The sequence below is a fragment of the Leptidea sinapis genome, chromosome 9 (genome assembly GCF_905404315.1).
Source record: "Leptidea sinapis chromosome 9, ilLepSina1.1, whole genome shotgun sequence".
In the NCBI taxonomy this organism is placed as follows: domain Eukaryota; kingdom Metazoa; phylum Arthropoda; class Insecta; order Lepidoptera; family Pieridae; genus Leptidea; species Leptidea sinapis.
This window is the reverse complement of record NC_066273.1, coordinates 13682688-13705391: the sequence shown is the minus strand read 5'-3', so window position 1 is coordinate 13705391 and position 22704 is coordinate 13682688. Positions and strand designations below refer to the sequence as shown.

General features: G+C 36.7%; 1 protein-coding gene across 1 annotated transcript in view; it reads right to left on the bottom strand.

Moving 5' to 3' along the window:
* Positions 1-1196: 1196 nt before the first annotated feature.
* The window catches only part of LOC126966108 (uncharacterized), a 38538-nt gene continuing 17030 nt past the window's right edge, over positions 1197-22704 (bottom strand). The window contains exons 7-9 of the mRNA XM_050809983.1: positions 4849-5027; positions 2827-2943; positions 1197-1464 (exon numbers count right to left, since the gene is read on the bottom strand). Of these exons, the coding sequence (XP_050665940.1) occupies positions 1319-1464; positions 2827-2943; positions 4849-5027 (442 nt within the window). The 3' untranslated portion in view covers positions 1197-1318. The remainder of the gene's footprint in view (positions 1465-2826; positions 2944-4848; positions 5028-22704) is intronic.

The window sequence follows — 22704 nt, the reverse complement described above, 5'->3', positions numbered from 1 at the left end:
GAGAAAGAAATCCTGGCTACGGAAACAGTCCGTTGAACAACTGTCCCATAACGCCAAGTGATAGAAACGGATAAGTGATAAGTGATAGAAACGGATTCAAAATGCTGCTGGTCACGAAGGGTCACAAAAAAATGGGAAATACTTCATTGCTATCGATTTTTTAAGTGCCCTGAGTGAACGTAGAATATACTACCAATGTCACTGTTAGCTACGGACATGGGAATAAATAAATGAAGATCCGACTGTCTGAAAGAGGCGTGGTATTATGTATATAACTCCAGATTATTTATTTTGCAATAGCAATTCTAGTATTTATATATTATGTACAGATACTGTGCGAGTTTAATGCATACTTCAGGAATGCAAAAGTGATGTGACCTTATTATAATTGATGACAATAATTAGTGTGTCGATAAATTTAAACAATGCCTTAAGTTTACAATTTCTACCTTAATTTATCCTTTTAAATCTCAAATTTTTGTGTTGCCTTTCTTCAAAACAGATGTCTAAAGCATTATTCGTGATTTCTCGTGCTGGGCGACGAATAAAAACTCGCTTTTATCATCGCCTAAGCGACGGCAAGCAGGGGGAGATGTTACCGCTCTAACCTCAGGCCCCAACTGCATTTAACTCACGCGCTATCTGTATTATATTTACTGAATAAGGTAATATAGATGATTATTAAATGTATACTAATAATAATTGACAATTTTAAGTATGGACTCATACGGACGGCATTGAAATTGGAAGACTTTGTAGACAAGTCATGCTAAATTAACGAACTATTATTTAAAATCCCACTTAATATTTTGTAAAGCATTAGTTAAGGCTTTAATTAACAATTTATTTTGAGTCCATTTCCAATAAAGGAAATTGAAATTTTATACGGTAAAAGAATTCCACTGATAAGACATTAAATATTATATTTGGCTTTGAAAACGAGTCCTATAGGCCATTCATTATGCTTTAAATATACATAATTATTTAAATTCTTTTAATTTAGTCTTAAGACAGACGCCATATTTCTTTTATCATGTGAAAATCTGCCATTAGAGATGTCAAAAACAACATATAACATTCTATAAAAGGTCTACCTAGCGAAAAAGGTCGTTAAAAATGGCTCGCTTAAGCGAATCTAGACACTATAAATGTGGTGATTGAAATGGTATCCTCTAATTCGAATTTAAAATTAAAAACTTAAATAAATATTTTTATTTATAAATCATAATCACATTTTCGCCTCATTGGTGTTTTAATTGTGAATTATCTAAAACTATGAGTTTGGAAGCGGTCTCGTGACATCAGATTTAGGGCGTCCCTACACGAGCGCACTACTGGCCATCTGATTGACCCCGCACGTGCCGTCTCCTCGGTACACGCGGTAGTAGCCCTGCTCACCCCACGACTTTCCCCACGAATTCTTTATGATCCAGTACGGCAGCCGCTTGTGAAACAGTGGGTATTCTGAAAAAAAAAATCCAGATCACAATTAATTCACCCTCACACCTTAAAGCATAGATTATAGCAATAAATAATTAAACATAAAATGGCGACGACCTTGCAGCCAGATGTAAATAGTTACGTGGAAATGGCGCATAATAAGTCTTTTTCGCTCGCCTCAGCGCTGTTCAGGTATTTGATACGTAACTACGAGTGTATTCGTCAACGTATTTTGAATCCACCGTAGCAGAGAAATGAGTTGGTTAAAAATGAATATCTATTTCTTTAAAGGGTGGAACTAAGCGAATGTTACGTACTAAACTATGAAACGAGATAAACTTCCAACACATGCAAATTATTAAAAAAGTTAGTTTTATATCAAATTTTATTGTCATTCAGACTGAGATTGACGGTTACAGGACCTGAAAACCAATTTTGCAGTTTATACCTGCAACAAATACTAATGAAGCGTACTTTTCGGCATAATACAATATATAAACCATAGTTAAGTCCAAAATCTTATTTGTGATGATGTCGAATAAAGAGAATATCTTTGTCTAAAATCTAAATTGTTTGACTATTTACATAAAAAGGCTAGAAATTATGGCCTTAACCAACTTTTGAGGACGACTTTGCTTGGCTATAAAATATATAGTAATAAAACCCTGACAAAACATGTGCGAAAAAGATGAAGACCGATTGAGCAGTTAATGCGATTCACGCCTTTTTGATTCATCACGTAACAAAAATACGCAAATACGCGTTTAAGAAATCTCGAACGCGATTGAAATATGATTAGTCATGTGTAAATAATATAAATAAAAACTTATAGTCAATAATGTCTCGATTAGATTTTAATAGCAAACAATTACAACAATAAAATATTTAAAGTAAAAAAAACTAATTTGATAAAAATATTGCTAAGTAGCATAATTGTAGCTTGAGCGCAACAAACACTTGTTACGTGTACGTGACATGCCTAAACAGAGTACTGGTACGCAAGCGAGCGAACCGGTATGACCGTGGCGACGCAGGCGGGAGGGGGACGCCTCTCTTTTTCATACCTCACCCATCGTATATTTGAGTAGTGGCCGAGTTGATTCGCAAGATGTATTTATTACAGACTAGCTGATAACCCGCCACGTCGTACACGAACATTTTTTACACCATGGGTTACATTTATTGGTCTTTTTAGTAAGTATCCCAAATATAAAAAAAAAAATATAGCCTATGTCACCCGGGGATAGTGCAGCCCCCCAACAGAGAAATATTTTTTCGAATTGGTTCAGCACTTTCTGACCCTATTCAATGCAAACAAAAAAATCTTTCCTCTTATTATTTATATTATTATATTAGTAAAGATATGGTTATTAGTTTTACTCTTACCTTTAACGCCATAACCCACAATGAGAACACCATGGTCTAAGTTGTTAGGACTGCACAGTATTTTGAACGGGTGGGAGACCCCACCCACGTAGAACTGCATTGCATTTGCGTTTATACCTACAAACATACAAGACCAATCCATATTAAAGTTGTAGCTGGACAAACTTAAATTGATAATTTAGGGCAATATATCTTATTTTTCTCACAAGTAAAACACATAATATTAAATTAGATTGTATAGTGCGATCGCCAAGTCAATCTATTTATTTAAAACAAAAGACTTTTAATATTATAATACAGGCCGATATTAATACAATATTTGTGCTGCAGAAGAGGGCTATTCGCGCTATTTATAATCTAGGTCCTAAATAATCATTGAGAGCAAAATTTAAAGAAATTAACACCGTGACTGTTGCCTCTCAATATATTCTTGATAATATAATGTATGTTCATAGGCACATAAGTGAATTAGCTAGAAACTGTCATAAACATAATGTTAACACCAGGAACAGACAAAAACTATAATGCCTACTACTCGGCTAAGTCGAGAGAGTAAGTCTTTTGTGGGGTGATATATACCCTTTACAACAAGATCCCAGAAAATGTTTAAGAGAAAAGTATTACGTTATTCAAAAAAGTTGTTAAAAAAAGTTTGTATGGTAAAGGTTACTATAACATAAATGACTTTATTAATGATACCACAGATTGAGAATCGAGCAACCGCCCTCAGGCTATTAAATAATAAGTTAAATTGTAAAATATTACTTTGTAAACTTATTTTTTGATGAAAAAAAAAGCCCGCTGAGGTTGTCGCGCCCATTATTCTCAGATCTGAGGCATTCGTTTTGGATTGGGTGGTAGTTTTTGACTTTAAATAAGTGATGTCACATCCTATTTTGAATAAAAATATTTGAATTTGAATTTGAATAGACATCTTCACCCTGTCCATCCGTCACTATCAACAATATACACTCTCAAGATGAAAACAGAACTTCGATTAGGAGGTCAAGGATGTACAGCCTCTCGCACGTGTCGTGAACACGCATTTAATTGGTCAAGATCATTAGCGTGTCGCGTATCATCGCTGATATGTCATGTGTAAGTCATTGCTCATCTTCTGTTGGGTCTACACGAGCGATTTTAATACAGCTCCTGTTTCACTGCGACCAATGCGATCTATTATGATATGTCTCACTATGACATCAAACTTTCTTTTAGTAATTTTTATTTATATTTAGACACTTAAAAAAAGTGAACACCAACTGAAACTTAAGGCTGGTGATTGTAACTGGCTGTCCAATAATTAGGCCGAAGCCTCTGCTAGGGCTGTCCACATATCCTCGCCCAAATTGTAAAATAAAAAAATATTAAAGTTTTCCAATTTAATCTAAAAATTTAAATTTTATCAATTATGTGCCTAACTAAATTTAATTATCATTACTCTTCTTTGCATTGTTATGACAATATTGACCGACATTGAGGAAACTCGCACGCGTTTATTACTCGTATGCGCGTGCGACGCGGTGACTTGCGTGTTTGAACTCTGCAAGGAGAGTTTCTCATGCGCATCGTTAGCGTGTTTCCCGTGCGATTACAGCAATATACTCGAGAGTTAACTGCCGTTTTTAAATTTTATCAGCATTGAGAACGCGTGATTAAAAAACGCCCGTGAACAAACGTAGTGTAAAAGGGCCTAAATAAAGTCCAAAATTTCAGCTGGCTCAGGACTCTATAAATATTATCAATTCGTTATTTTTAAAGTCATATTTTATGACTTAAATTACCAATTTTTTTGAATTGAAAGAGCGACATCTCAAGTCAATTTCATAATACGCAATTATTTGGGTTGAGCAGGTGATCAACAAAACAAGAACAAGATATACCAAAATTTTCGATCCATGCGTACTCGAACGGTTGGCTCAGTTGGAAAGAGCGCTCGGACGGAACCTGAGAGGTCGCGGGTAGCGGACGGAAATTTAATTTGTATTAATATTAATCAATTAATTAAAATTACCAACTTACCAATGGATATAGGACCATTTTGTACGAGCCACTTCGCCATCTCTGTCTCGTTGGACGAAATATTGACAGCGCCACTGATGTGAACTTTAGACATCGTCTTATTATAAATACATTTGTCGTCGACACCTTCGTAGGGATAGTCGCTTTCTGTCTCCAAGCCGCCCAACTGTTCAATGGCTCTGAAAGAATTCATATTGAACATTCAACATATTATGTAAAAGGACTAGGGAAAAAGAAATTGCTAGTTCTAAACTAAAATATATTAGCTTCAGCACGCGACTCTACCCTATAACTGTTCCAGTGTGTCCAAATATCATCTGAATCGATTCAGCGGTTTAAGAGTGACATGGTAACAGAGTTCCGTATTAATAATATTTAATGAAATATGGCAAATGTTACGAGACAGTAAAGAAAAATTGACTAAGCTAATAACAGAATGGTACCCAAGACATGGCAAAAGAAATAGAGGCAGACAAAGCAAAAGATGGGAAGATGACTTCAAGAAAGTGGCTGGTCCGATATGGACCCGTTTAGCGAGAGACAGGAATACGTGGAAATCTTTAGAGGAGGCCTTTGTCGATAGACAAGCTGTCCTACACAAACATCCAGTTGCCGATAGTTCAAATAATAGAATAGATTAAATCAATCAAGTAAGTAGGCATGTATATACTAATTGTAAGGAAAAGCAGAAATAAAGGCTATTTTATTTTTATTTTATTTTATTATTTTATTTATTAATGAAATATGGATATTAAAAAAATCAATCGTTTTAAAAAAGACTGAACTAAAAGTCCTTATCAAGTATAGATTGAGCGAGCTAGCTTGAACCTTGATCCCGTTATTAACTGGAAACCAAAAATTATATATTTCGGTTCCTGTATCAAAAAATGATATATTCAAATAATACAAATAAATTCAAATAATTTGTCAAACAACATGACCATTTCTTTACAAAAGCAAGAGATATTTATCCGAGTAATACAAGAAACGGTGACAGACTGGTGATTGCACACAAATTTCATAATGCATCCTACGGAAAATGTAGCTATGTCATGTGTATAAAAATATTTAATAAACTCCCTCCAAGCTTACGCGTATTACCCGTCCAACGATTTTAAAAGGATCTTTTTACATGGCTTATAGATAAATGATTTTATTCCATAAATGAAATGTTGACACATTAGATTAAATTAAATTGACTTTAAATATATAATATTAATTCTAGTCTTTAAATAATGGCATTTCAAAATAATAATTATAATTTAAATTGACCTAAGTGCTTAAAATATAGAGTTTATTAATGTTAAATCAATTATAATAATAACTAGAATTTTGTTAATAATCATTTTGCATGCCAGAAATGGCCGATAACATTGATACATTAAAACTATTTACACCCATTGTTACATGTTTTCTAGCAGAATAAAGGATTTATTTATATATAGTAATGCAACATAAATACTCAAACGTTTCGACTTAATTGCAAAATTTAAGTAAACAGTATCAAAAAAAAAACATAAAAGAAGTTCAGTGGATGCCAGATGATGCCATAATTTTAAATCAAATGACAATGGCACAAATAAAAGAGAAACCTGCTCTGGGAGTGTTCCATTTTCAAATTTAATTTAAAAAAGGCCAGGTTCCATTACAAAAGACCAGGCAGGTAAAGACCAAGCAAAGTGGTGGAAGTTCTTATATTACATATAGGACGCCAGAACCTACACCGGGTTTCTTCAGGAAGATGAAATTTGTAAAACAATTTTTTGAAAGTGGTTAAATAGTTTTAGAGGAGATCCGTAGGAGAACCAAAGTCACCGATATGAACCAGTTGGTTGCGAAACTGAAGTGGCAGTGGGCAGGGCACATAGCTTGACGGACAGATGGCCGTCAGATTACCGTTGACTCATATAATAAACTTGAGTATCACTACTGGAGTCTTTCCTGAATCATGGAAGCTAGCAATGGTAATTCCAATACATAAATCTGGATCAAAAGAAGTGCCTGGAAACTATAGACCAATCTCATTGCTCAGTGTAGTATCAAAAGTTTTGGAAAAGGTAGTCAATTCCCGACTCACTTCTTATCTTGAATCTAAGGGCCTACTCTGTGATCGTCAATTTGGTTTTCGTCGAAGAAAATCCGCAGAGGATGCATGTTTACTGGTAACAGAATTGATCTCACGGTACATAGACAGTGGCCATCGATCTGTTGGGGTATTCTTGGATCTGTCTAAGGCATTTGATAACATTATCATCACAACTGAGACATCTCAGTTCCAATACTTTTGAAATGACTGAAATGTATGGGCATCAGAGGCCTTCCTTTGAAGTGGTTTGCTAGTTATCTAACTGGCAGGAAACAGTGTCTGCGTGTAGCTAAACACATTAGTGAATTGCAAGAGGTCACAGTGGGTGTTCCACAAGGCTCTATCTTAGGCCCAACCCTGTTTTCAATTTACATGAACTTCCTACTTAAATTGAACATTGAAAACGCGGATATCGTTTGTTATGCTGACGACACCGTACTATTATTTAAAGGTAAGTCATGGGAAGAAGCAAAACACATGTCGGAAAAAGGCCTCGCCGTAGTAGCTAACTGGTTAGATAATAACCTCCTGACTCTTAACCCCGGGAAAACGAATTACCTGTCGTTTCACATAACAAAAGCTAGTGCTCCAACCGACTGAGAATTCATTCAAATACATAGATGTGATAAAGCAGCAGAAGCACCATGCTTTTGTCCAAAGATACAGAGGACGACAGAATTACGGTACCTGGGAGTCCAATCGGATGAAAAACTAACCTTCTTGCCGCACATCTTATCCTTATCTGGAAGAGTTAGAAAACTCATGAATATCATAAGGCTACTCAGGAACTCAGCTGACTGCCGATTGCTTAAAGCAATCTATATTGCACTATGTCAATCAATCATTATGTATTGCATAACAGACTGGGGAGGAGCTGCAAAATCTCATCTAATAATATTAGAGAGAGCTCAACGAGCCTTTCTAAAAGTCATGTGCAGGAAGCCACGACGACACCCTACGGACAGTTTGTATACGGAATGCGGCGTGCTAAGAGTTCGACAATTATTCATATTGGCTAGTGTAATGAAGGAGCACAAAAATGTTCTCAATACTCCGGGTTTTGACACTATGACAAAATGAAACGCACGTTTAACATAACTCGCCCAAGAATTAATACCAAGTTTTCGGAACGACTGGCACCTTATATATCTAAATATTTATATAATTTTATAAACATGTTGGTATATTAGACTTAAGTACAAAAAAAATGAAAATAAAAATCAGTAAACACCTACGAGAATTAGATTATGAAAAAACTGAAAATATTTTGATTTAATTTTACACACACATACACATAAACACACACACACACACAAACTTACACACACACACACATTGTAGTTTTTTTAATTAAATTATTATTTTACAGTTGTATATAGTGTCTTCAAAATTTGTAATAGTAATGCCAATGATGACAACAAAGATAATGGTTTACTGTTAATCATATCTTTATTTGATCCCACGATACAGTCTCCGACTAGTGTGGTGGTTCAATGGCAATCATAATTTAGTCATACTTATATATAAGCTTGTAAAATATTTAAAAGTTAATGTAATTTATGTAAAAAGATCAATTTAAATAAATTATTCTTATTCTTATTCTAGAGAACAAAAGTCACCGACATGGCCTAGATGGTTGCCAAACTGAAGTGGCAGTGGACAGGGCACATAGCTCGACGTACAGATTTATTTATTTAGGTTCACCAACAGATTATACACTATTACTAGCTTATAAAAATAACAAAATAAGTATAAATTATGGTGTAAATCCAATTACAGGCAAACCAGCATGCATTTTTGAGTTGCACAAGTGCGGGGTTGCAAGTTTACAATGAAAAAATATTGTATTGTACTATTATAGTACTATAATGTAGAAGTAACAAGTGAAAAAAAAAATACTAATAATTAAATTTTGGATATAAATCAAAACAAAGCATACGTTATGTGGTTTCTGCACTCATAAATTGCTGCAATAATTTTTTGTAATGCGGAGGGGAGGAGGAGTGGATGTCAACACGAGTAGTTTTGAAAAGATTATTGTGCTCCCGGCAGATCCTTTCTAAAACACTATTAGCACCGAGTTCAGTTCTATATAAATTTCCAATAAAAGGTTTGAAATTTGTGAAACGTGCACTTTCGCGTGGCACTGAAAATTTAATTTTGGCTAGGATATTGGGACAGTCCAATTTGTGATTTAAAATTTTGTATAGAAACATTTGATCATTCACCCAGCGACGATTTTCTGACGTTATATTAAAGAAATGCAATCTATCATTATAAGAGGTTAACTCGAACTGTTTTTTTTCATGTACTGACAATAAAAAAAGAAAGCGTTTCTGGATTCTTTCGATTCTTTTGATAGGATCCTTATAGAATGGATTCCAAACGGTGGAGCCGTATTCTAATAAACTACGAATTAGAGCAAAATAAACCATTTTAAGAGCTAAACATGATTTAAACGTTTTGCAATTACGCCAAACAAAGCCTAATAATTTGTAACATTTATTGATTGTTACATCTATGTGTGTATTGAAGGATAACTTCTTGTCTAAAATAATTCCAAGGTCTCTGATTTCATCTAACAAAAGATTATTTAAAGAATATGAAGTATTAAGTGGAATTCGTTTCTTTGTAAATTTTATATGCTGACATTTTTTTACATTAAGGGGCAATTTATTTTTAATATACCACTCGGAAATACTGTTTAAGTCATTTTGAAGGGAAATCGAGTCTAACGGATTTTGGATAGATTTAAAAATCTTTAGGTCGTCAGCAAATAACGAAAAATTTGAAGATTTTATATGGTTACACAAGTCGTTAATAAATACTAAAAATAATATAGGACCTAGATGGGATCCCTGAGGGACTCCAGATGGAGCCATGAATGGATCTGATTGATACCCGCAAACCACAACTTGTAGTTGTCTGTACGACAAAAACGACGAGAGCCAGGACAGTAAAGTTCCTTGAATGCCAGCGTTATATAGTTTACTTATTAACATTGAGTGGTTGACCCGATCGAAAGCTTTACTAACATCCATATATATAGCGTCCACTTGGTGTCCCTTGTCTATATTATCGATTACTTGAGTTGTAAATTCAGTTAAATTTGTTACGGTAGACATTTTATTGCGGAAACCATGCTGTTGAGGGACTAAAATAGATTTCAAATGAAAAGAAAGATAAGGACATATCAAAGATTCGAAAACCTTACCAAAAATGGACAATATAGAAATTGGCCTGTAGTTCATTATATCATCCGCTTGTCCGCTTTTCGGAATTGGCACAACATTAGCGGACTTCCATTTTTCAGGAAATATCCCAGTAGCCAGAGATCGATTATATATAAGACTAGCTTTTACCCGCGACTTCGTCCGCATAAGTTTTTTTGTTTTCTCCCGGCTATAAGTCCCCCTGCAACAATGTCCCACTATCGTGTTCCAGTCCTCAACTTCACATCAAAATTTGTTCAAAAGCAACCTAAGCTACATAATGGATAGCTCCGAATGTTTCCTTAGTAAATATAAAAAGTAAATAATGTAAATCGGTTTAAAATACTACTAACTACCTACCTGCCAACCCCCGATGTTAGAAAGTGTGACATCCGTAACATCATCTGCGTAGGAAGTACTAACTTAATGTAAGTAGTATAATAATGTAGGAAGCTAAAAATAAGAGGCCTTATTACTGTAGTACATTTTTGTAAACTATGTTCTTTGTTTTTCCCTCTCTGGCCAACACATGGAGATTCTGTGGACTTGAAACACGTGAGCAAGCCACGTATAATTGTCCGTGAGAAAAACAACTCTTTTCTAAATTAATGCCGGCTACTTTTAATGTTTGCCCCTGAGCTTTATTTATCGTCATAGCGAATGCGATTTTCAGCGGAAACTGTAATCTCTTAAACTGGAATGGCAAATCTGTCGGAATTATGGGTATACGGGGGATTAAAACGTTCTCTCCTTTTGCCATTCCAGTCATAATGATTGCTTTTACAAAATTGCGACCGAGGTGTGTCACTTGCAACCGTGTGCCATTACACAGTCTTGGTGCATCAAAATTCCGCATTAAAAGGACAGGAACGCCTACTTTCAACCTCAGTTTGTGTGAAGGTACTCCCGACAGTTCTAAAGAATTAAGAAATTCTACAGGGTATGATGTTACTTGTTCAGTATCCATTACAGTGTCTACAGAGAGAAACTCAATAATATCACCTTCCACGCGTGACATAATTTGCTCGTTTATCTGTCCCACCATTTCATTCGTCGGCGCTAAAATTGCTCTTTCACATAACCAGTCTCTATTCCTCATATTAGTTAGCAGTTCGCTATAGACGAAGTTATTTAGATCATCTGGATTATGCACAACATTGCAGAATTCACGATCCAATGTAATCATGCCATTACCATCCTTTGCCATACGATCTTCTCCAATTTTAAGAAGAGCAGCAGCATATTGTCCAGATTGTACATCATTGTGTAGTTGCACTCTCATATTTGTAGACAGACTAAACGTTTTTACGTGCACCCATAACGTTGACGCTTTTAAACACGCACATATTTCATCTGCAGGGGTGCCTTTAGTGATAACCGGCAGTCTGTCTAAAATCGCCCGCTAAAAGTACCACCATCCCCCCCATGATATTTGGATTACTCTTGATGTCTTTCAAAGTCCGATCTAGAGCTTCAATTGCTCTTTTATGGGACATAGTGCACTCATCCCAAACTAATAATTTACATTGCTGCAACATACGTCCACGCTCGCTGTTTTTACTTATATTACAGACTGGCATTTCTTCATGGGCTAAGTTTAATGGCAGATTAAGCACCGAATGTGCCGTTCGACCACCATTGAGCAGAGTGGCGGCTATTCCGGAAGAGGCAACTGCTACAGCAATTCCTTTATCTTTTCGGATTTGCGCTAAAAGCAAGTTTAAAAGAAAGGTTTTTCCCGTGCCTCCGGGAGCATCCAAAAATAACAAACCACCTTCGTCATCTTTGATTTTTTTGAAAACATTGTCAAATACTAACCTTTGTTCTGGGATCAAACGTGGAACAGACTCTGTCAATTGTTGTTGTAAGGAAGCAGTATCGTAATCTAGTTCCCGTATTGAATCGCTACTGATTTCCTCGGTTCTCTGTGGTCTGATCATTCCATAATCTGATAAATCCTTTCCAGAAATTGTTTTAACCTGGTCTTCAATTTTTGTCAGACCCTCATTGTAAATTAAATCACTGTACGTGACATTGGGATTTTGCTCTTGTAATCTGTGCAATATATCGTCGGTCATATCATTTTTGTATTTATCCCACAATTGTTGAGGATTTGAAAGACCACATGTCGCTACTAATACAGCAAATAGCTCTCTCATCTTGCCTGCTGATCTACATTGAGCAGCTTCTTCCAGTGTCACATCCCAATGGTTGTCATTCTCCAGTAATCCTCTTGCCTCACATGCCTCTCGAACTGTAGGATAATCTTGTGTGTTGTATTTTTTTAGATCATTGAAAGAGGTAGGTCCGCGCACATGGTGTAAAAGCATGCGTAGACAAAAACATTCCATGTTACTAACATGAACTGTATAAACTCGTCCTAAAGCATCTCCAGATTTGACGCCAGGCCAATCGTGAACTGAAGTACCTTGAATACGGCGTTTCCAAGTTTTCCTACTTGCATCCCAAGTATAATACCTCGGCACCTCGACATAAAGAAGAGTTTTTGCAAACTCATCTCTGATACAAAGATCAAAAAAAGCAGTGAGTGTGGTTTTTGGCGGAGTAGTTATTCGTTCGTGGAAATTGTGTTCATTAAAATAAACGCGTTCACCATTTTCTAAATGCACGCTGAGATGTGTCACGGTGGGATGCCTTTCGTGCAACGGAAATGCTAACAGACGCCACACGGCTTCGTTGCTGCTGACATACCGACCAGACTGATAAGTTTGTACCTCATCTACGGGATTCGCAAGATCAGTATTTCTAAAATTGAAAAAAGCTTGATCACTACCCTTGTTTATATATTTGCAAATATATTTGATGGCGCGTACTGAACTGCATGCCTCAACATTTATGTGGGCGTTAAACATTTTTGATAAAATTGGTGAATATCGGACTACCCAACTATTATCAACCGTAACGTAGCTACCATTTCGGAGCTTCACGGTTGCTGTTCGACCCCGTCTGATGGCGCTCTTCTACGATACTGCGGGTATCCGTGGTCGTTGTGAACGGTCTCTTTCACTAACTTGCGAGGAAATTTTTTTGTGCATTTTCCGTCTTTCATGCAGTGGCACTGTGGATTTTCGGGTCCGCATGGACCGTGAATCATATTTTTTACAATAATGTCATGGAGAGTCTTGTCAATGTTAGGATCCGGTATTTCAGCGCTGATTATGTTATCTATTTGATCGGGTCGTAACTTATCTTTTAACCACAATAATATATGGACATGTGGCAGTCCACGTTTCTGCCATTCGACAGAGTACATAAAGCAGCGCGCTTCTCTGAACACTCGGCCTTTATTAATCACATCCATTAGTTTTTTAACTTTTAGTCTAAAAACTCTTGCGACTACATCATGTCTATCTATTGCGCTTTGCCCCGGCTACAACTGATTGACTATTTCGGGCCAGGCTGGGTTGCAAGTAAAGGTGACGAATAAGTCAGGGCGACCATGTGTACGCACATAAACAAACGCGTCCTGAGTATATTCGTGTAAGTACCGCGGGCTATTTACAAATGAAGATGGTAAAATGACCATACGACCTAAGTTATTTGGATTAAAATTAGCGTCATTTGCCACAGCGTCTTGAAGATGGATGTAATTCTCTGCTCTTAGTTTAGTTTGATTTAATGATATGTACCGTAACCTCTCGCTTTCAACTTTAACGTACATGTCAACGTAAAACTGATTGGCCACTTGCTTGCATCTTTGTACAATGTTAAAGTTGTTTTCTCGTATCATCATGTTGTAGGCATAAAAATCCATGCATGAAACCTTTTTGTTATGCAAGGGAAGACCTGTTACAGGATTAATTTGAGGAACTTGAAAGTGGTACCCCTCTTGTCCCTTACTAAATATGATCGGATATTGCAACGCATCATAAAATTTATGAGTATCAGGCACCCTGGTTAATGTGTCATCTCGGGCCTGTAAAACTATATCACGGAAAGCAAACTGTTCGCCTGTAACCAAGGCTGCGACTTCATTTATTAACGGTGCATTATACCGCCTTTCATGTTCCCCACTTGGTGTGCGATCGGGGTGCATCACCAACCTATAATCCTCTCCCGGCATTCTTTCTAGTGCTGTTTTGAAAGTATTGATAAGGCGATTATGTTCATGCAACATTCTCTGGATTTTTAAAACAGTATCCCTTTCGATTCCTTGTATATTTTGACACCTGCGATCAGCTTCGTTTTTTTCATCGCCCATGAAATAAAGTTGCAAAAACTTTGGTTGTTCATTATTTGCGGGAAGTAAGGAACCAATCCTGTGATACACCTGTCCTTGGATGGTAAAAGTAGGTGAAAATCCAGGCATTACGACCTCCTTATCTACACCAAATGACGTCATCTGAAAGCAAGAATTATACTTTCTAATCCTGCTTAAAAACCGGCGCGATTCGTTACTGTCGTATAAAAGTAAAGATTTAAGAGGTTCCTCTGGCTCGCCAAGTAATGGAATTTTAACCTTTCCACCAGAACAGCACATACCTGGAGTTTCTTCTTTCCATTTCAGTGCTTCACAATATCTGCATTTTTTATCCATTCTCCCAATGATAACCAATCGGTGATTAACATAGTCGATCAAAGGGTCATACTCAAAAGCGGCACCATTAAATGCCTCCCACGTACTCATTGAAAACGTACGTCTTCTTTCTGCCTGCCGCTCAGCATTTAAAAGACGTCGTCTTTGTGAATCTTCGTCAGTCTCTGCCGCAATCAATTGCGCGTGACGTTCGGCATCTAAAACTCGACGTGTCTGAGTCTGTTCCACTGTCTCAGCAGCTCTTTGAGATGCGTGGCGTTCAGCATCCAGGGTCTGACGGGCCTGAGTCTGCGTAAACGTCTCAGAGGCCCTTTGAAATGCGTGGCGCTCAGCATCTAAGGTTTGTCGGGCTTGAGTCTGCGTATAGGTCTCAGAGGCCCTTTGAGATGCGTGGCGTTCAGCATCCAGGGCCTGACGGGTCTCAGTCTGCGTAAACGTCTCAGAGGCTATTTGAGATGCGTGGCGTTCAGCATCTAGGGCCTGACGGGCTTGAGTCTGTGTAAACGTCTCAGAGGCCCTTTGAGATGCGTGGCGCTCAGCATCTAAGGTCCTACGGGCTTGAGTTTGCGTATAGGTCTCAGAAGCTCTTTGAGTCGCATGACGCTGAGAATCTAACATCTGACGCGTCTAAGTCTGCTCTTCAGATTCTTGGCTTCTAGCAACTTTTGCAGTTCGAGCTCTGCTAGAACTACGGCTTAGATTGGATTTACGTTTGCGTGGCATATCGAAAACAATAAAACAATAATTAAAGATTTTTAAAATCGGTAGTTTTAAAAACTACAACGTAAGACAATTTTTTATAAAAACTTCGATAAAGCAAACCTTTTTACTTATAACCTAAATATCTAAATCAATCAATAACGTATTGAACCTAAACAACTATGCACCTGACAAACCTAACCAAAAATACGCAACGAATAGAGTTTCGTAACGCAATATTTCAATATTCGCATACGTGCGACGACGACGTCTGCCCTCGTGCGTCTGCCCGCTTGGGTAGGCACAGTTGGGCACGGCCCTCCCCTCGCGCCGCACCGCCTCTTCGCTCGCTAAATTTCATCAATTAGTATTTACCTTACTAAATTTCATCAAGATCTGTCTGCCTACTGCCTACCCCCTAAGAACGATGGCGTGATTATTTATAGCCTATGACCATTTCTAGGTTATCATCTATCACCATACCAAATTTCATCAAAATCCGTTCAGCCGTTATTTATAGCCTATGACCATTTCTAGGTTATCATCTATCACCACACCAAATTTCATCAAAATCCGTTCAGCCGTTTAGGCGTGAAAGAGGAACAGACAGACAGACAGACAGACAGACAGAGTTACTTTCGCATTTATAATATTAGTATGGATATAGCGGATAGGACAGAGATGAAGCGCAGTTTTTAATGAAATTAGCCGGTATCTTATCAGGACCAGCTCCTTTTCTATCGTCTAGTTTTTTCAAGGCTTTTTCTATTGAATTTTGGTCTAATAAAATTTTGAAAAGAGATTTGTTTGCTGAATCTGCAACTGCGTTATTATCTGTGGTAGAAAATATATTAGGCTTGATTCTAATGTCCGTATGATCTGGTTGTGTATATAAGCATTACAGATTGATGAGGGAGACGATACTTGTGTGCCTTTAAATGTCATTACGTTTGGAACCGTTCCCTGAATTTTTCTTTTAGATTTTAAAAATGACCACAGTACTTTCATGTTATTTTTACAAATTAAATCTTCTATACTTTTTTTATAATTAACGTAACAACTATTTATTAGAGTGCGACATCTTTTTCTAGCTTCTTGAAAATCGTATTCTGTGAGAGGACATTTTGTTTTTTTGTATTTCAGACCAGGGATGTTGCGAACATTCGCATCTGCATCCGCAAATGCGGAACATCCGCATTGTTTTGGACATCTGCATCTGCTTCCGCATCCGCATTAATCAATGCGAATGTTCATGCGGATGCGAATATTATACAAGTAGCGACAAGAAAGAAATTGGGCGGGGCCGGTGATTGACGCGTGCCGGTCGCACGTGACAATAACCAATGGGAGCGAAGAAATTAGTGACAAGATTCGACACGTTTGTTTGTTTTCGCTAGTGCATCATTTGTTTGTTCCTTTCCTTGCAAGTGGAAGTGAATAAATACGTGTTTGTTTGCGTTGTGAAGTGAAAGTGAACTACTTATCGTATCATAAAGATAAATAGGTATTTTTAATGTTATTGTGATACAGTGTGTAAATAAGAAGAGTTTACAAGAAAACTTTATATTATTTAAGACTAATATCCATAAGATCACAGGGTAACTTCTATTATATTACGCCGGTAATACGTTTTATTGTAGGAAAAAATATCGTTTTATGACGAAATTCGTTATTTTTCCAGTGTGATTCCCGTTATTGATAGTTTATCTATCTAACTATTTAGTCAACAATGTCACCACCGACCAAAAGTAATGTATGGGATTATTTTGAACCAAATAAAGAAGACCAGGATAAAGCTGATTGTAAAATATGCAAAAAAAGCTACTCTCGCAAGGGCCGCACCACGTCGTCTTTAAAAAACCATCTTAAGTCGATGCACTCAGAAGAATTTTCTACATTTGAGAACATTAGTAAAGAAAAGAAATTACAACAGATGAAATCTGACGCAAGTAAGTTTCATAATTAATAGTTTTAATTAATTAATATTTACTTGAGGCATTGTTTGGTTAGTTTAATAAAAGAATAGTTTTAGTTGTGGTTTATTGGCTAAGTTTCCACTCAATATTATAGTTATTTGCTGTCATATAAAACGTCAGTTGTAAAAAGACTAATATATGTAATTCATTTATCTACTTTTTTATTGTTTCAAAATAAAACAACCTGTACATAAATGTATATTTTTAATATGATATTAAAATATGAATAGTGAATTACTTAACTCAAAAACTATTCGGCTGATTGCAAAAATTTTATCACTATCAAAAAGTGTACCTTTTCTTTTTAGTGTAGTTTAGCTTCACGCTATATTTAATGTTAATGCCAGAAAACATTAGGGATCCTTCCTTCTTATAAATATTTATAAGGAATAAACTCCTTTTATTTTTATTTTTTGCAATATAAGTTGGACATTTGATAGAAAGGTTTTCTGGTGTTTTAAAATGTCCTCACTTTTTAATTACTTTTAAGTAAATAGTTTTTTACAACGAAAATTTTTATTTATTTGTGTATTTTTCAGATAAAGTTACCACTCCTCTGCAAGAATCAAAGAAACAACTTTCATTAGAGGAAATGGTTCTAAAAGAAAAGAAGTGGGACGTCAATAACTTGAATTCTAAAAAAATTGATAAACTCATTGGAGAAATGATTGCACTTCAAAATTTGCCGTTTAATTTTGTTGAAGGGCTAGGTTTTCGTAGACTGATGCAAGAATTAGCACCAAGATATAACTTTAGGGGACGCAATTTTTTTACAGATTTTGTATGCAAGGAATTATATAGCAAAGTGGCTCAAAAAGTTAAAGGATTAATCGAAAATTTTGATAACATGTCGTTTACGTCTGACATTTGGTCGGATCCTAGCTCAAACGCTTCTTTGCTTAGCCTGACTTGCCATGGAATTGCAGAAAACTTTGATAGATCATCGATAATATTGAAATGTGAGACATTTGACGGCCGTCACACTGGTGACATAGTTGCTGAAAAATTCAGTAACATGCTTTCTGAATGGAACATTAAAAAACAACAACTGCATTGCCTAATCAGAGATGAAGGGTCTAATATGAAACGAGCCGCGCGATTAGCAGCATTAAATGATATAGACTGTACTGTTCACAAGATACAACTGGCTATCCGTAGTTGTTTAGGTTCTCAAGAAAACATAAAAATACTAAAACAAAAATGTAAGAGAATTACGACCCATTTCAATCACTCTACCATTGCCCAGAAACAACTGCAATCAATTCAGGACAGACTGAATCAACCGCACCTGAAAGTGTTTCAAGATTGTGTAACACGATGGAACAGTACATTCTACATGTTCGAGCGTTTTTCAAAGATAAAGGATGCTCTGAGCCTTTACATGAATGATAATGAAATTGACCCTATTCTACCAGAAGAATGGAAAATGATTGAAAGTTTCATTCAATTACTGGGACCTTTTGAGGAAGCAACACGGGAACTGAGCAGCTCTTCTGCTCTTATTTCATCTGTGATACCGATAATACAAATGCTTGAAAAAAAAGTTGATGACTATTTATATTTAACAAGATCGCAAGAGTTTGATCCGATTCGTCAGGCTGTAACGACTTTGAAAAACGAACTTTCTACAAAGTTTTCTAGCTTGGGAGAAAACAATTTATATACCATCGCTACCTACTTAGATCCTCGCTATAAGCACAAATTTTTCACACCGGTGACTGAAGAAAAGATTAAAGATGACATTTTAAAAATGATAAATATTGAGAATGACAATTTTGAATCAGTTAATACCAATGCCAAAAGGGCTAAAATAACTGATTGCATGGAAAATGAAACAGAACAACTAGGACCAGGGACTTCAGGTTTCAACAAAAAGCCATGCTTAAAAAACGACCTGGCTATGATGTTAGATTCGTCGAGTGAAGACGAAAGTCAAGATGAGCCAGAAAATAGTAGCGTTGAAGCTGTATTAAAAAAAGAGTTACTTGCTTACCGTACTAAAAAAAGAATAAATGTGAGTGAAAATCCTTTAAACTGGTGGAGTGTACATCGAGGGGAATTCAAGGTATTATCGCCGATAGTACGAAGATTTTTATCTGCTCCACCGGGCAGTGTTCCTAGCGAACAACTATTTAGTAGCGCGGGATTAATTTACGAACCTCTGCGTAACAGACTAGAACCAGAAAAGGCGGCAATACTACTCTTCATCAAGTATAATGCTCCTATTTTTAAATTCAACTACTGATATAAAAAACAGAAGGTGTTCAGTTACATTATACATGACTTATATTTTTAACATAAAAATAAGTACTTAATTATGTTTGATTACAATAAAAATGTTAATAATTACGTTGTCATTGTTTTAATTCTTCATGGATAGACTTTATTTACATAATATCTTATACATCCGCATCCGCATCTGCATCCGCGGATGTGAGCCTGCTAAACTCCGCATCCGCATCCGTATCCGCGGATGTGAAAATATCGGCATCTGCAACATCCCTGTTTCAGACGGAAGGCCTCCTTAATTAACCTGATAAGGTTGTGTGTAAACCAAATAGGGTATCTACCTCTACTAGCTGTCATTTTGGGGACGTGTTTTTCCATAAGTCCTTTAATAATGCTATAAAATTTTTCTATAATTTGGTTAATAGTGTCCGTTGTTTCGAAAATATTATCCCAATTATTTTCCCTTAACTCTTTGTTAACAATTTCATAATTAGCGCGATGAAAGTTGTATTTTATAATTTTGTTTGGACTTAGTAATTCCTGTTTGTGGAAATTAAATACGGAAAGTAATGGTGGGTGATACGGATCAATTTTACTTAACGAGATATCCGAAGGAAGTACTTTAGCTTGCAGTGACCCACTGCAAAAAACTAAATCTAAAATTTTGTTGCCTTTATTAGCGATGTTATTATATTGTTTAAAGCTATGAAGGGACATAAAATCTGTAAGAAGATAACCTAAATTGCAGTTAGTGTTAGTCGATTGGGTAAGAGTTACGTCTAAGTTCGACTTTACTGCTGGCCAATGTATAAAGCTGAGATTGAAATCACCGAGGAGAATGACATCACTTTCGTTGTCAGTATTTAATAAGGCTTCACTTATTGAAGATAGTTGCTTATCAAGCTTAATTAAAGTTATGGGTGGAGGTAGATAAACGGCGCAAATGTGTAATATTTGTGAGGATTTTCCTGTATAACCTGTAACCGTGACCCAGAGGTCCTCGTTATCACTTTCCCAACATGTGTTACGAGAAGAGCTATATTTCTTTGAAACAGCGATTAAAATCCCCCACCTTCATCCTTCGAACTACTAGTGCTGCATCTATCCCTCCGAAAAATATTATAATTGTCATTTATTATTTCAGCATCTAGCACACTACTGTTTAGCCAAGTTTCAGTGATAACTATAATATCGTACTCGCACTCCATGGTATTCAAGTAAAAACTTTGTAATTTACCCCGTATACTTCTAGCTTTTTGGTAGTATACACTAAATTTGCTAACAGAGCCTTTTATTTATAGATGCCCGTTAGGAGAACTAAAGTCACCGACATGGCCCAGATGGTTGCGAAACTGAAGAGGCAGGGGGCAGGGGGCAGGGCACATAGCTCGACGGTCCGATGGCCGTTTGGAGAACTAAAGTCACTGACATGGCCCAGATGGTTGCGAAACTGAAGTGGTAGAGGGCAGGCACATCGCTCGACGGACAGATGGTCGTTGGGGCAGTAAAGTCCTCGAATGGCGACCACGTACCGGAAGACGCAGTGTTGGTAGGCTCGCCACAAGATGGACGGACGATCTGATCACGATCGCCGGAGTAGGTTGGATGAGGGCAGCGCAGGACCGATCTTCATGGCGATCATTGGGGGAGGATTTTATCCAGCAGTGGACGTCTTCCAGCTGATGATGATGATGAATGTAGTGCATCCATTACAGTATAATATTAGTTTAAACGTAATGATAAAGTGGACCTTAGCCCTGACCCAAATGAATACTGGAGGTCAATGACATGTTATCAATTGTTATGACAATTCGTGTACACGATAACGATAGTTTATCTCAATAATAATAAATACTTATTATTAAGAAAGTACGCAGTTGAAATGATTTAATGGCATACCGCCAGATAGAGATACACTGAAGTGTAGGCGTGGATTACCCGCGTTGCAACCCTTTTAGTGGGACTAAAAGGCTTGCATCGCGTTGGAATTACATTCAAATCCATTCTTAGGGCTGGATTTAGGGGAGGGCAGCCGAGGCCACAGCCTCGGGCCTCCATAAAAGGAGGGCCCCGCAATAGAGATCTTGAAAATCGAACACACAGAACACAAGTGATTTAATTCGGGAACTGGATTTCAGCGGAATCACCAACGATTTATTCGGATAAAAAAGGCCGAAAAATTAACGCTAAAATTAAATTTCCGGTATTTTTTTGTTGCCGATTATATTTTTATGTTTGTTAAATAAAAAAATAATCTATACATGGTTTCACAGTAAATTATTTATTGGAAAAATCGATTTGAAAAAAAAAATTACCATTTTATTTGGAAAATAATTTGGGGCAAGGATCCTACACTCATTTGCTGCTCCGAGGCCTCCTATTTCCAGATTTCTAAATCCGGCATTGATCATTCTCCCTTACCATTTATACACTCACATTATAATAACCATATTGTTGAGCAAATAGCATTATGAGAGCGTGCATCGAGTGACTCTTAAAGTGTCCTTATTTACATAACTTTGACAGAAACAAACACTTAGTGCGAAACGTCGTATAAGGTCCTTCATCTCAAATGCCGACAACCTATCCTTGATCTCTGGTACATAATGCTGATGAATGGCATATTTAAATTCCATCAGATCGTTTTTAGAGTGGATGTCGCAATAGGTAGAACGGTTGGACTCTCACGACAGAATCCCAATATCGAACTTCGCCCGCCACGTAACATTGGGTTTTAGATTTTCAAATTCGTACGGAACGTTTAAATAGATACGTTTACTTGACGCTTTGTAAGATCGGCAGCGCTCATGTGATAATATTCAGTTGCGTAACCCTTAAGACTCCTTCATCCTCTTTTTGAAAAAAGAAAACTAGCTATTTTTATTTTTCTAAATGTTCAACTCACGACATTCTTTTTACATCATTTCAATTTGTCAGTGTGGTGCCCAGATTACTTTTTTCGGTTCTTAGTGGGTGTGAAAGTAACATATCTATAATTTTCTTGGCCTTATTTACTTACAATGAATTTAGCCGAACGAAAGCCAGACCAAAGTCTCTTATCTCTTTCACACCCCACACTGCACATACTTTTTCTCT